This window comes from Clinocottus analis, unplaced genomic scaffold, assembly GCF_023055335.1.
Source record: "Clinocottus analis isolate CAN_PGR_092001 unplaced genomic scaffold, fCliAna1.0.p SCAF_4, whole genome shotgun sequence".
Classification (NCBI taxonomy): Eukaryota; Metazoa; Chordata; class Actinopteri; order Perciformes; family Cottidae; genus Clinocottus; species Clinocottus analis.
Genome location: NW_027176153.1, coordinates 23,605,468 through 23,621,336, shown reverse-complemented (window position 1 = coordinate 23,621,336; position 15,869 = coordinate 23,605,468). Strand labels below are relative to the sequence as shown.

The 15,869-nt window shown below is 39.6% G+C and overlaps 1 protein-coding gene across 1 annotated transcript; it reads right to left on the bottom strand.

Annotated features, from left to right (window-relative positions):
• Window positions 1–9,208: 9,208 nt before the first annotated feature.
• tmdd1 (transmembrane and death domain 1) lies at window positions 9,209–15,410 on the bottom strand. Its single transcript, XM_068598333.1, has 5 exons — window positions 15,256–15,410; window positions 14,102–14,293; window positions 13,075–13,194; window positions 10,896–11,039; window positions 9,209–9,548 (listed from the first exon to the last, which is right to left on the bottom strand). The coding sequence occupies exons 1-5, from the start codon at window positions 15,323–15,325 to the stop codon at window positions 9,277–9,279; spliced, it is 798 nt and encodes a 265-aa protein (XP_068454434.1). The 5' UTR covers window positions 15,326–15,410; the 3' UTR covers window positions 9,209–9,276.
• Window positions 15,411–15,869: the final 459 nt, after the last annotated feature.

The following is a 15,869-nucleotide window of genomic DNA, read 5'->3' as shown; positions in this document are numbered from 1 at the left end:
GGGCACAGTCAGTACTTGACTCCACTGGCAGGGGGTGGTATGTACCAGCACAAGAAAAGCCAATGACAAAGTAAGCGCCCCAACACACACACACACACGCACACTAACAGTGGAGGGAACCTGCTGATTGTGCAGTCATACAGAAGTGGTCCTGTAATTAACTGAACGTGTGCACGGCCACAGCTGTGTGCTACAGCCAGCTGAGCAGTCAGTCCCCACAGAGACAACACACACTAAGAAAAGGCTAAACACAAATATCCGGAGGAACGCATCAGCAGTTTCATGACTCAGTTGTCTCTCCATGAAAGCAGCACGGTGTCCATCACTCAACAGCAGGCAGAATAAAGCCCCGAACAACCGCAAACACGTGTAATCGTTGCATCAGTGGACTTGTAACAAAGAGAAATATGTGGGCCGGCTACCTTGTGTTTGTGTAGCAGGTGCTAAAAGGCATGTGGCGTCTGCAGCCTCGCAGCGGGCCGACAGACAGCAGTGTTGGTATGCTGGTGACGCACGAATGGATTTATGAAGCGATTAAGAAATCATCCTAAGGTATTCTGGCACACATCTGCTCCTCTGCTCGCCTTCTTCTCTGCAGCAAATTGGCACCACAAGTGATTACAAGGTTTCTATGGCCATCAGCTTTAATCTGGAGCTCTGGGGGAAGTCTCTCATCGCGTGTGTGTGTGTGTGTGTGTGTGTGTGTGTGTGTGTGTGTGTGTGTGTCTTTTCCTTCTTTTCACCCTCATTGTTTTGAGACCGTCTGTCGAAGCCCTTCGCTGCTCGGGTCTGATTTAATTAATTAGAATGAGGGAAATATTCAGATTGAGGCGGTTGGTCACATGGTTATGAGCCGCCACGCCTTTATTTCCTGTCTGTAAATGTTTGACTGAATAACAAAAGAGAACTTAACTGTCACGTACTATGTCTGAGTTACACACGAGCACGAGCTACATGTGTGAATTGAATACTAAATCTATAAAAAATACAAATGTATTAGTCAAAACTGTCCATGCACACTAAAAACACGTTAATTGAGTGTGTTGTTGTTGTGCATTACTTGTCATGTACACACTTTGTCATTCCAAAATTGAAGTATCAGCCACACACATTGTACTCCATTATGCATTTTATTGTAATTTAACTGCAAAATAATATGCCTATCGGATTTGTGCAGAAAATAAATTCTTTGGCAAAAACGTACGATACTTATTTACTTGTTCATCAAAATAATCTTCACAATGAACACCACTTTTTCTGTAGCGTGAATGCAAAGAAGTACACAACGTATAAATACACTACACCACCAAGCTGAAGGCGACCGCCATTACATTAACATGTGTAGTGTATAGCTTTTATTTATTTTGTTTTTTTAATCTAAATGTAACAATAGGCCTTTTAATTTGACCTTGCAGATATTGCGCAATATAATTACCTCTTATCTAAAAAGCTATAGGCAAAAAAACCAAACACCCTCTCCTTTGTGGAGGTCAAACGCTGATTACATTGAATTATGAAATGCTTCTAAAACCTTTTTCAGATGAGATATAATGGACTCGCAACTGCAAGTTCACATGAAACATATTTTACACCTCTTGCACATTCATTGATCATAATGGTTTAATTAACAAGGTCCCTTTTTTAAATTTGAGTCGTAGAGAGTTATGTATTAAATTTGTTTACTATTGAGAGGAACTGAATGGTGTCAGAGGGTATCTCCTTTAGTCGTGGGACCTTCCTTTATGAAGAGAGGAATATTTAGCTCTGACCTTCCACAATCTGGATTTCATTTGAATAAAGAGCCAGGAAGCAATGCTTATCAAAAAGATTGTCGCATATCTGGACTGTCGGGAGAGAAAATGAGGACGACGGAGCGATCAAAAACATTCCTGCTGATTGAAATAGTGTCTGTTTGACATTGATCAAGCGGTCGCTTTATGCATATGCGTCTTCTCGTTTACGTTTGGGGGGATCCATCTTGCTTAATTAACAAGCCGGCCTGCAGCCGGGGAATCGTACATCTTGATTGTGCAACGTCAGCAAACTGTCTTCTGGGCTGGGTTTGTTTACAAAGTTGCAGAGGGCAAATCTGACCGCTGATAGCTGGTATTAATTAATATGTGCATTGTCTCATTCCAGTAGTTCAACGGTAATTAAATGCACCAACATTCTCTGGTGATTAATTAAGGCGTACGGTGATTGAGTCTGACTCCATGCATAATTATTTATAGCTAAATAAAGCCACGACCCCATGTCTGATTGAAAATACTGCTCAACCTGCGTTTGCCAATTTCAGTGTTCCTCTTTTGCAACCTGAAGATGTAATGAGTTCTTTAATTTCACAGTAATATTCAAATGAAGTCACTGCGTTGATCGTTTCTAAATGCATTGACCTTTATGGGGAACAAACTACAAACAAAATCTGAAATCGCTGCTGCAGCAAAATGCCAAGACGTACGTCTATATTTTTAGTATGTTTGTTTTGTGGGAAAAGGGGAGAAAAGAATTCATTTGAATGTCATTAACAGTATTATGCAAACAGAAGCTGGCATGGGAAGATAATGCTTTAGGAAGATAAACACATTGGACCAACCTCCTGAACCGTCAAGACAAAGAGAGATCTGCAGCTATCGCACAGGACTGACAGTCGTCAGCGAAGGTGTCGTGTCATCCCGTCGACTCATTAAACCCAGCCGGCAGGTACCGTTTGCTCTCCTGTCTTCTTATTCCATAAAAAAAAACCAACCCTGCAGTGCGATGATGACTGCAGATAGGAAGCTCCTCGCTGAGCCGTTCGGCATCAGCGGGGAAATTAGACAAGACAAACGCAAAAACAACGCAGTGTGGTGCAACGCTAAGGGAACTCATTAGAACGCTGCAGCGTAAGAGGAAGCCGCGTGATGCTTTGCAACATGCCATCAGGGGTGTTGTGAGTGTTATTACACACAATCATGATTTGATAGCTCGTGCACAATTACTTCATTAATTTTTATAGGAAATCTTGCAGGATAAACTCGAGGAGCCAAGACGGACAACAACACGGTGAACCAGAGCTGCTGCCGTACGTTTCTGCATAGAACAGAGGAGTCACACATACGAAAGATTTTTTTTTTTTTACTTTTTTTTTTTTGGTTTGAATTTTTTTTTTTTTTTTACATTTTTAACAAAAATAAATAAAATGTTAAAATAACAGAATATTTTTTTTTATTTTTCTTTCTCAATATTTTTGTCAAAAAACACATTAAATAAATTGTTTAAAAAAATTTGTTTACATTTTACCAAAAAAATTTAAAAAAAAGAAATGTACAAAAAATGGTTAAAATGACAAAATATTTTTTTTTATTTTGTTTTAAAATTTTTGTTTGCATTTTTTCCTCAAAAAGCACATGAAATAAAGTGTTTAACCTTTTTTTTTTACATTTTAACAAAAAAAAAAATGTAATAAAAAAAAAAATGTAAAAAAAAGGTTAAAATGACTGATTTTTTTTTTTTTTTTTTTTACATTTTTGGGGGTTTTAGTTTAAATGTATTTTTTTGTTTTCTTTACATTAAAAAAAATCATTAAAAAAAATTCATTAAAAAAAAAAGTCAGGCGTGCTAACCACTGAGCCACGGTGACAATTGATGGCAGCGCTGATATTACTAGAGATTTATTACTCAACTGGCCATATTATTGGTGGCCCCCTTAACCTTTGGCCCCTCAACTAAAATGAGTTTGACGCCCCTGGTATAGAACGATCCGTCTTTAAATGATTCAACAAGATCTTTATCGATATTGACAGAATGCCAATATACAGCTGTGAATGTATGGTTATGGCCACGAACCCGGTATGTTAACATGTTTCTGTAGGAGACGGGTTGTTTGAAGAGATGATTGGACACATGCACAGTGAGAGTAAAGGGCTGCTTTGAATATAGGAGTGGGAATCACGCTGTGAGGTCCCACGATACGATATTATCACGATACGATATTATCACGATACTGCGATATATTGAGTATTGTGATATATTGCGATTTATTACAATTTTTTAAACTGCAAATTGTCCCCAAAGGAAAACTCTGTGACGAAGAGCGGCCGCCTCCGAGTGTCACCAAACGTCAGGCTGAGTCCTTTAACCCTCTTATGGTGGTTATTTTTTGTTACTCAGCAGGTGTTGTGGGTCTGTCGGACCCGCTGTATGTTTTTATTCAACACAATCAAACAATTTTATGTTAAAATACTCAACAGATGTTTTCTTCATCCCAATTAGAAGCAATAAAACAGTTAATATGGTTAATAATTTATTTCAGATACACAATTTCCACCGTGTATATAATATAAATTTTGTCTAATATATTTTCTTCGCAGAAAATGAGCCAAGACCAATAAGTCTGAGTTTGAAAAAATAATAAATCATATTATTTTTTATCACGGACCTGAACAGAAGGTTAACCATGAAAGCACCTCTGCTTCAAATATATTAAAATCATTAAAACAAACATTTTAATAATATTATTTAATTAGCCTTCCTTACATTATTTGTTATTCTTCATTATCTCCAATGCACACAAACATTTACGTTGACATATTTGTTTCATTGCATGAAGACAAAAGACTATTTACTGAACGTGAATAATACAAAACAACTTCAAATACGGCTTCAATTTACAGTACAAATGAAAATCCTGTACTTTGTATGATTAAAACACTCTATAATACAACACAGTTTATATAATACATGCATTTATAAATATTCAATAGGCCTGAAAATAAACTAGAGGGCATCGAATATAAAAATAAATATATCCATGTATGAAAATACCCAAAATGAACTCTGTAAGCAGACTCATGGATTAGTCAGCAAATTATATAAACGGCTATTTTGGAAGAATGATTGTGTCCAAATCTTTTTTTATCCATATAAGCGTTAAAACCACGATCACTATAAACCATTTCCACTGTCAGGGAAACACTGCTGGGTCTGAGTCGCAGTTTTTCTCACTAAAATTGTGGTTCAGAGCAGTGTGATTTGCTCTGTGGTTGTGTTGTTGTGTCCCGTGGGTGCCTCTGCCTGCAGAGCACCCGTCTGAAGCTCACAGGAGTAACCTCTGCTTTTATCTCAGCTAACAGGCCGGCCAGGCTGCCATTACCCAGAGCCCTTTGCTGCTTTTGTTTACCTCTTTATGACTCAACTTTTCAGCCAACAAATGCAGCTGTGACGATGTTAAATTGGAGTTTAACCAAACAAATCCATGAAGCATATTACCTGGACTTAATAGCATAACACAACATGAATACATTTTAGTCTTTACGTTCTTTAAACTTCAACACAACGTACTTTATGCCACGCAGCAGCAACCACAACGGGTTTTTTTTTGCGTTGGAAGAGGGACATTTGCAATTCAAATGTCTTTTTGTTGCACATCCACATGCACGAGGCGTTCCTCTCACAGCTTCTGGCCTTTAAACATGTTTAGGCTGATGAAGCGTTTCCCCCGTTATTGTGACGGCAGCACCGCCGGGTGATTCATGGTGCGTTTGCTCTTTTTTATTTTTTTAAAAGCAGCTGTCTAACTGCACCACGTTATGACCATCTACTCATCTCTCTCCTCCATTCAACAGCCACACATCTTCATGCTGTAACCGCCCACAGCTGCTCTTATAGGGAAAGCAATGAAAACAATATCTGGTGTGTGTCAGTTTGGAAAATATGTTTGTGTTTGAGTAAAACATGTTTACTACCTGGAGATATTCCAGTAGTTGGGCTTTTACAGCAGCCATTATCTTCTCATATATTACGCTCTGAGGCAACATTGCGTGGAGGGAAGAATCATAATGGTCATATTCACAGGGGCCATAACATCTCACTGCAAGATGTGGATGGAAATGGTTTCTACGTCCACTTCATGCAAACACACTGCAGCTTTTTCGCGTGCAGTCTACATCTTTTTTATTTCTCTTGTGGATCCAATAGAGATTTATTCACAATACTGGGGTCTCTGAGCAGCTTTTTTTGCCAGTATAACTTTTTCTATGGTGTTCCTCAATGTCATTGTGACTAAATGTGGTATTTTGGAGGGAGTTTTGAAACAAAAAGGTGAATTATTGCACTAAGTCTGTGTCACAAATGGTGTCATTGATGTGTTTAGCAACAACTTACGAGATATAAATGAGTATTGGAATAGCAGAAACATATATCATAATGTTCTAAGCCTTGTATTCTAAATTCAAGATTCATATGGACACTTCAGCACATGTTTATTAAAGAGGCAACACTAGAAATGTTTTTAGACACAGTGCTGAACTGCTTATCAAATTTATCATCAGGTTCTCAGATGATAAATGCAATTTATGTGTGGCATAAACTGTTGACCCACTAAATGTACCCTGCCCCTTAAAAAATGACAAAAATGTGTCTATGGTTTCTGGTTAAAATACAATTCATGACTTAAATTTCACTTATTGTTGATTTTCTGTTGTAACGACCCTTCGTGACCACAGGGGGGCACTGTGGCTTCATTTGTGAACCCACGAAGCGCTCTCCTCTGATCAGCAGTGAAAAACTTTGAAGAAGATTCAAATTCCCCCACAAGGAACCCATGAAAGATAAAGTTGTGAGAGCTGGAGCTGAGGCGATTAAAAAAAAAAAAAGTACGACTGTAAAAGAGCTGGTGTTGTGATCTTGTTTCCTGTGATCCATATATATTGAGCAAAAGGGAGAGTGATGGCTGAGCGGGGACTGCGGCACCTCGGTTGGCCCTGCAGATGAATGAAGATGCAAATTGAGGGGAGGGAGGGGAAGTTAAAGTCTTCAGTGACACTAAGCACACCCCAGAGACCCTGCTGCTCAGCCTCGAGCACATCAAGGACACGGCTCCGTCTGAGCGTCCCCTCGGCTCGCATCGCATCCGTCCGTCTACGTTTCCATCCAGACAAACACTTGACTCCTCGCGCTGCAGAGCCGAGCCCCACGACAAGAGACAGATGTGCCCTCCTCAGACAATCCGGTGTGATAAGCTTCACAAAGAAAAAAAAAAGAAAAACCCCAAAAGAAACCATCTGAATAAAAAAAAAAAAAACTGTTTTACATGAGAATGGATATGCCTGGAAAGCGTATACCTTCACACGTTGGCTTCGCCTTGGCTGTAAATGTCAATTTCATGTCAGATTCTTTCTCCATTCATCCATGACGCCTGTGATTGCTTCATCCCTTTGCATGAGAATGGCTTGAAAAATGAACGTCGGCCTATTCCGGTGCTCATTTTTTAGCCGCCCTGTGAATGAAACTCATCGTAAAAGGGGAGCGGACAAATCACATGATCGGGTTTCCACTCTATAGGAAATTAAATTGTGCACTGTACTGAATTTTTTTTCTAAAAGTTATTCAGTGCGCCTCAACAGGCTCGAGGTGTTTTTTATACTTTTTCTTCATCCACTAAGAGCAGCTCCCCAGAGGGACCTTGGCTATGCTAAAGGAGCGCCACGGCGGTGATGTAGGCCCCGAGTGGCATGTTGCTTCTGTGAGTCGTTCAGGCGGAAGGTACTCTGGCTTTCCTCTCCACTGGTTACAGGAATACAGGTGAGCCCACACAGCAGGTGAACCTGTCATAGTCAGCACCTGCAGGATCCCAACAGCCAGCAGCGGGAAAAAACAACTGAAGGACGGAGGAAGTTTTGTTGTGAACAGTTGTGTGAAGCTGAAGCAATGAAGGTGGAACACAGTGTGTGTGGTTAAAACTGCCCAACAAGACTTAACAGTTTAACGTTTAACATGAGGGTTTTTGTGTGTTTGTGCCTATAAAATAAGTAACTGCTGCTCTTAAATTTAATTTAAATCAATTAAAAGCGTTTAAACTCTAATGCAGTGCATGGCGTCAGCCTTCACTTGAGTGGTTTTGAGGCCAATTTATGATACATTTATCTTTTTAATTCATTATAAATATGTAATACAGCTATATTCTTATTTCTAGCAATTCATTAATGTCTTAGTTTGGCTACTCTGGACGTGAATACACACGGTGAGATAGAATATGTCATCACTATTATGTTTTATGCGTCACTATTATGTCTGTTTTTTCTTTAGAATCCAACTATGTCAAAAGTAAAATACAAGTAGATTATGAATTAAAAAGAGCAATATGAATATTGACGAAGAACTTGCATTATTTTATTGGTCAAAAACTCAAACCCATGAAGCCTTTTTGGCCTTTCAGAGCGTTGCTCATACACTATATAATTTGTTTAAATGTTGATTTATGAACTAATTGTCTGTAATTGCTGCTTAGTGCCACTGTTAATCCGAGCTGTCTGCTTCCTGAAGCACATTAGGCCAGATTTGTATAATGAAGTAATTAGTTTAATTACGAAGAAGAAAGTAGGGATAGCGTAAGAAACTGGGAACAAGAAGCGAGAAAAGTACCCGAGTGCCACGAGCGTGTTTTCTGTCGAGCTATTACGAAACGCACTCAGCAGAGTATATGAAAATGTGAGCTAATCATTTCCTTAATTAAAGCCCCCCACACATGTGAACAAAGTTGATTTAAATCTCTGCAATGTGAGCGCTTTTATTAAGTTTGCTGTCAGATGCCAGTTTCTGGACCGACTTCTCTGCAGCGTCTCACATCTCACGAGTGTTTCCTCAGCTCGCTAACAACCCTTTGCTTCTTCACACGTTGGAAAAAAATACAGCTCTGTGTTTTATATTTGGCTTTCTGTCGCCTCCGCCAGAAGCTGCTGCCATCGCCGCCGCCATCGCCGCCGCCACCGCCACCGCCACCAAGACCGCTCCATTGTCTGCTAGCGTTGTCATTGTTATTAGTCTTTTTGGATCGCCTGTGGAGGTATCGGCAGGCTCCGGGGGGAAGCGGGCGCCAGGCTGGATAATTAGCTGTTCTCCGATGCCAGACGGGCACGTTGCCGTCACTTGGAGGGGAAATGGAAAGTGGCATCACTATCACAGTTACACCGGAACAACCTTTGGTGCGAGGGCCCGGTTCCAGCGCATCTGTCACGGCGCTCGTCGTCTACCCTACTGGCAAGACAACAATGCTCACCAGCGTAGCGGCGCACAGCATGGATAATTACTTCATCTGAAACGGCATTATTCTTGTCATGTTTGTCATAATTAGCTGGGGGTGTGGTGGAATCGATATTGATTATTGGAGACGAAGCCATTGGAAGACTTTGGCTTTTTCATTCTTCTACAAAAGAGACATCAGAAAAACAAATCCAACTTTTTTTTTGCCTTTATTTATGCATCCTTAACAATCGTACATATGCGAGGGCGTAATGCTAACTACTTTTTAAGGCTTCCGATTCCTTTAAAACCCAGAAGCTGCTGACTTTGCAGCATCTGATCTCCAGTTTCCCATATGAGGTTCTGCTGGCTTCTACTCAAGATGTGCATGACGAGGAAAAGTATCGAGAGTCCCGCCGTCAAGGTACCGCCGAAGCCCAGCAGGATGCCGTAAAAGAAAGGCAGCGCCACGTCCAAGGGCCCCTTCTCGTAAAGAGGCATGGGAGCTCGCTGCACGATCAGATCCAAGTCGCGGTATGTCAGCTCCCTTACTAACACACACACCAACACACCAACACACAGCACAGACACATCAACAGGGTTCGCATGCCACCTGGAAAACTGTAAACCAATTGTTTACTCATTGAAAACACACAGAAAATGGGAAAAAGTTAAATTTACTGGATGTCTTGTATTGCTCTGGAAGGTTAATTCGATGTTTTCCAGAGGTGGGAATCACCAGAAGTCCCACGATAAAACATCGTCACGATGCTCAAGTCCCGATACGATATTATCGCGATATATTGCGTATCGCGATGTAATGCGATTTATTACATTTTTTCTCAACCGCAAATTGTCCCCAAAGGACAACTTTGTCAACAAAAAATAAATAGATTTTTACTATTCTAGGACCAAAACGTTTAGAATTGATTAAATAAAAGATCGATACTCGGCTTCCGTGTATCGATACAATATCGCCACGTAAAATATCGCGATACTATGCTGTATCGATTTTTTTTCCTTCGCCCCTACTAAGCTATCTATCAGAGCTCTAAGCTACGTTCAAGATCATGTGAACACTTAAATGGGAGTTTAGGGACGAGTCGCATCACATGGCAGCACATGCAAGTACTTTCTACTTTCTAGCTAGCTTGTTTTACCTGCAAAGGTTTAAAGTTTGTCAACTTCTGCAAGGAGCAATGTTGTCAAATGTGTGTTGGGCATTGACCAAATACTGGCAAATTGTACTCTTTTGCTTTTTAATTGCTTCATGAAAAGAACCCACTTAATATTACAAGTGAATCAATAAAGTAGGGTGTCTCAATTAAAACTTTGAATCAATTTGTCATCATTTCCAAGCATGTAGGGATTGATTTCATTGATGATTTCTCGCTCTAGACTTTTAAAACAGGGAGGGATTTACTAACGTACGGCTGCATGACCGCGGCGACCCACAACTCGCCATCTCAAAGGACTGTGGGAGCGTTTTTGTCCCGTTTTAACTTGAATGAATGAACCCGGGAGAATACGAAAAAAACAAAAAAATGGACAGGTGATAATTACATGTTGGAATTTTTAAGTGTCCTGGGAAATACTCCTCGTATAGTGAGAGTGTTGATGTGAAGAAGTAATGAGTTGGAAGCATGCCTACGGCCACCAAATCTAATCTGGCATCTCATCTAAACACTTAATAGAATCATGGTTCACTGGAACATTATATCATTTGTCATTCAGACAGTCTCCAGAGGGATAACCCCCCCCCAAAAAAAATCGCCTCTTGACATCAATAGCCAAAGATATTTGGCCCTTGACGTGTTAAGAATCGGTTCGCCATCAATAATTCTATTTAATAATGTGCCAAAGCTAATGTGACTCTTTCAAGCTGTGGGATGAATTACCTTTTCTCCTTCTGACCCTCTGGGCTCGCTCTTCGGAGTCCGATTGTTCCACCGGGACGTTTAAAGAGTTGACATATTTGTGGTAATCTTCAACGTAGAGTTTAATATTCAAGGCTTTGTCCTGGTTGATGTTCTTCCCCACTTCTGTGAAAACACAAGCACGTTGCCCATCTAGAAGTATATATATAGCTGTCACTTCAAATAATAAACTTGCATGCATTTCATTAAAAAAAAAACAACTGAACATTTGAATCTAACTGTGGTTTTCTCGCCCTAAATATAATCAGTTCTGGTATAAGAGCAACTTCAGATCATAATGACACCAAATGGGCCTCTGAAGTTTCTACATATGAGTGGATTTCTTCAGAACCGCAATCAGGTGTACGATATTTACTGCATTATTAATCTAAACAGTCGTTTTCCTTAAAGCCACCACTCAAGCTTCAAGGTTCAAGGTTTTTGTTTTGACATTTGTGCATAGACCAACTATGGAAGCCCATTTCCGCCACACACACCAAAAAAAATTAGGACCAAAAAAAAAAAGAAAAAAAAGAAAAATTAGGACAAAAAAAGAAGAAAAAAAATTAGGACCAAAAAAAAAAAAAAAAAAATAGGACCAAAAAAAAAAAAGAATCAACTTTTTTTTTTTTTTTTTTTTGACGAAAATAAATAAATTCTCATTTCTATCCTGGGATGAAATGGGAAACTTTTTTCCATTGCCTTTTTTCAAGTCAACAAAAAAAAAAGACAACAAAAAAAAAATTGATAATTTTTTTTTTTGGCACTAATTTTTTAATAAATTTTTTTGGTCCTAATTTTAATTTTTTAATTTTTTGGTCCTAACTATTATTATTATTATTTTTGGTCCTAATTTTTTTTGTGTGTGTGGCGGAAATGGGCTTCTGTAACCAACAGTCCAGTCACAAGGGTCAGTTTTTAAAATAGAAACACACTATAATAGGAAGGAGAAAGAATATAAACTATGGAGAAAAACACTATACATACGGTATAATGTGCAAAGGGTGGTGGTATGTACAAGAAAGGTGCTTTTTTATTTTGTAAGTATTAAATAACAGTAATTAGTAGACTATATGACATGATTTCACATACCGCCCCCCCCATATGTCTTATAACTCATCTCTTCCCATCCTCTCCTCGTCTTTTTTCTCTCCAAAGTTGCTGATGAAGGGAGCAGATGGTTTGTTCTGTGGCTGATGTCAGCTCCACTGAGTCCTCTGTCAGATCATTTACACCTCCTTCTATCCGACGCCACTCGGCTGTGGTGTTGTGTGCACACTGGACTGAAACGCATGCCAGGAAGCTGGCAGTGTGCAAAAATGTGCCACTTTTGAAGTTCCAATTAAAACAAATCTCAAAGTAATGAAGCAATTACACACTGTTGTTAAAGTCTCGAGGAGGCCGTCTTGACCAAAATAAACCAAATTTGCAAAATACACCGACGTGGAACCCAAATAGGCCTTTGTTCCAATTTCTTTTTGTCCAGGGACACGCTGAGACCATACTGTGCTGTACATGGAAAAAGTGAACCATTTTGATTTGAAAGTCATTAGCTTAGTGCAGTGGTTCTCAAACTGTGGGGCGCGACCCTCTAGTGGGGCGCGGAGGTATTACAGTTTGGTTTTTTTTAAGAATCCTTTATTAATCCCACAGTGGGGGGATTATTCTCTGCATGTCATCATCCTTAGTAATGAAGGAGCTTTGTGCTGCTGTGAAGCTCTGGGGCTTCAGTGCCTTGCTCAAGGGCACTTTAACATGAAACTATGGGGAGAAAACAGGGACCCAACCGGCTTTCTTGCTCATCTTTTTTGCCAAATATGAGTTATTTTTTTCCACATATATAACTTTATTTGCATTGTTTTAACAAAGTGATTGCACATGTTATTAGTTCTTGTCAGATGGAGCAATCTGGTTTACTTGAAAGGGATTTACATTTTCTTTCATCTATTCATTAAAAAAGCACGGATGGAGGAGTCTCAACAAGTTGGACCATTTTGTTCCCATGTTGTCGGGGCGGTGGGGACATTTTGCTTCCTCCAAAGTGGAGACAGAAACAGCTTGAGAACCACTGCTTTAGTGACACCACAATGGATTCATCCTCCATCAAAAGACACAATCCTGAAGGCAGATGTGTTCTTTCCGTCTGCATTTGCTTCCTCACCGATGGCGATGTCGGTCCTGCCGATGTGCTGCAAGGCCCGAGAGAGCCTGTCGTAGTAGGTCTGCTTGCCGTACCTCAGCATCCAGTCTGTCAGGGCCGTCCGGCACTTAGCCTCACTATCTAGTGAACACACAACATACGACACTCACACATTGCAGGTCTCTGACAGTCAGCTCGCCGCCAGCAAGTCAAAGGAACAAAAAAGCTGAAGTGAACGAGTTGTATTCAAACTGTGAAGGACTTTGCGGGACACAAAAGTCAGACTGGAGAGTGAGACAACAGGCGCATTGATCTGTTTTTGCTTTATTTGTGTGTTTGTGGGCTGCTGGCGAGTTATATTGTCTAAATGTCTTTGTGTTTGCTGCCTTGGCAATGTTTCATGGAGATAATCAATTGACGTTGCCAAATAATGCTCATCGCCTCCTCCGTGGTGTACGAAGCTCTTTTTATGTTTAATGTTTATTTCTTTGTAATTATCTGAGTTTTGTTCTCTTTTCTGGTTAATTTTCTTTTGCTTTTACTGAAGAAAGTGATTGTTAATTTGTAATTGATGCACAGACTGTACATGTTTGTCTATATATAGGAAAGGAACAGTCTTTCTTTGGCCATGAGGGCTTGTTGGTGCTGTTCACACCAGGAGACGACGTAATAGTGTGATAATGCTCTTTATTTTGCAGCTTTTATACTGTATAGGAATAATGATAACGATAATATAACCTTCGACCTTTATGTTCAGTCTACTGCTTAATTTAAACCCGCTTCACAAAGACCGGATGTTAAAAATGGAGGCAGGGTTTCCACAACTTTTTTTTTGGTGATCTCAAGGATGCTCTGTCTTGATTTTAATCCAGAACACCACGTTTAAATGGATTTAAGTTTCATTTTTTTGGGGTAACTATTGCGTAACATGTGTCAAGAGGTTACGCGAAGACGGATGTATCCGGTCTTTTTTCAAAATAAAACCCGGTGGTTGGAGACCGCCGCTCCAAAGTGCCGACGTTGTGTTTCAGATGGCGAGCACACCGACCTGCAGCGGGAGACGCCTCTCTCTTGGCTCGATGTTGAAGATTCAGTGGATTGTTTTCTACTGAGAGACGCTCGGTGCGCTGGAAGATGTTTTCCTCTGGATGAGAGAGGGCGAGGAGAAGCTCCTCGCAGTCCTTCGACGTCAACATCTCCACCAAACGCTGCATCTGATGGACGCCAATGTCCTCTGCAACTAAACGGCCAAAACACACTCGAATTACAATCAGCGCTAACTCCAGGAAGAACACGCCCTAAAAACGAGACCAAGGGTTATTTAAGACAATTGTGGCAACAAAGTGACAATTAATAAAAATTATTGAATAAATTAATTAAATCTAAACATGTGATAAATGATGTATGTTTACTTAGAATATCATCAGAACTAATTTACATTTACTGGCTGAAATTAAGTGACATTTACTGACAATTTTAGTGAAATTGAGTCATATATATTGATTATCTGGGTGAAATTAGTTACATTTACTGAATATTTGAGTGAAATTAAGTGACATTTGCTGAATATTTGAGTGAAATTGCGTCATATATATTGATTATCTGGGTGAAATTGAGTTAAATTTACTAAATATTTGGGTAAAATTGAGTTACGTTGAGTAAATATGGGTGAAATTGAGTTACATTTACTGAACAATGACATAAAATCTATTCAATAATATGACTTGTCACTCGGTTGCCATCATTTTTCTGTCTAATTCACTCACTATTATGCCATCTTGGTGTCACAGTAAACTTAATTTAGCAGATCATACATCCAAAGTACTGCAGGTGAACATTTATTTGTGTAAATTTACATTTACCCCAAATTCTTATCCTCATATTTTCTTAATTTGCAATCCTGGTGCACACAGTTGAAACACTATATTCCACCCGTCACATGACAGCGAGCGCCTACAGAACAACGTAAACTCCCGTTAATGAAGCGTAGTGCTGACACCCAACAACAGCTTTTTGCTTTCAATTAGCAGGAGCTGCCCGTGAAGCCGCCACGCCGCCTGATCGGCTGGAAATAGAAACTGAACAATCAACATTTTCCAAAGAAGGGAACCGAGTCGTCAGCGGTTTCTGTCTCGCTGTCGGTTCCTCCAACATGGCGGCCGCTGATGTCACTGCACCTGTGGAGGGAACGTCCGCTCTCACCTGTGTCGTCTGCGAGGGTCCAACTCCGGAGGAGAAAGAAGAAGAAGAGACAGAAACTGAAGACGTTCATGTCGGCTGAAGGAGTTTAGACTGAAGTACAGTTAAAGTAACGCTGTGTGTCAGAAATAATGCAGAGGCTGATAACTGTTTATGAAGTTTACTTTCAAAACTCACACATGTTCTAGAATTTATCGAATAGTCAAAGTCTTTTTTTAAAAGGGCATTCTAATTATTTCATAATTATGTGAAACGGTGAAAATAAACATTTTTCATTACATCTTTAGTAATGTGATATAAATATAATATTATATATATATATATATATATATATATATATATATATATATATATATATATATATGAATGTAAATATGAGGTGATATGTACAGCAAATAATTAATAAACATGTGTGACAGTTATTTTAAGTGGTTCAGATGTTTATGGTGTTCACATCTGATCACATGACTTATGAAAGGAAACTTCTTGTTTCTTCCTCACATACACTGGACACACACACACACACACACACAACTAGACAAACAAAATGGACTAAAGCTGGAGGATGACTCGCGCTCTCTGATCTCACAGGTTTATGAATAAAACTCATTGAATAT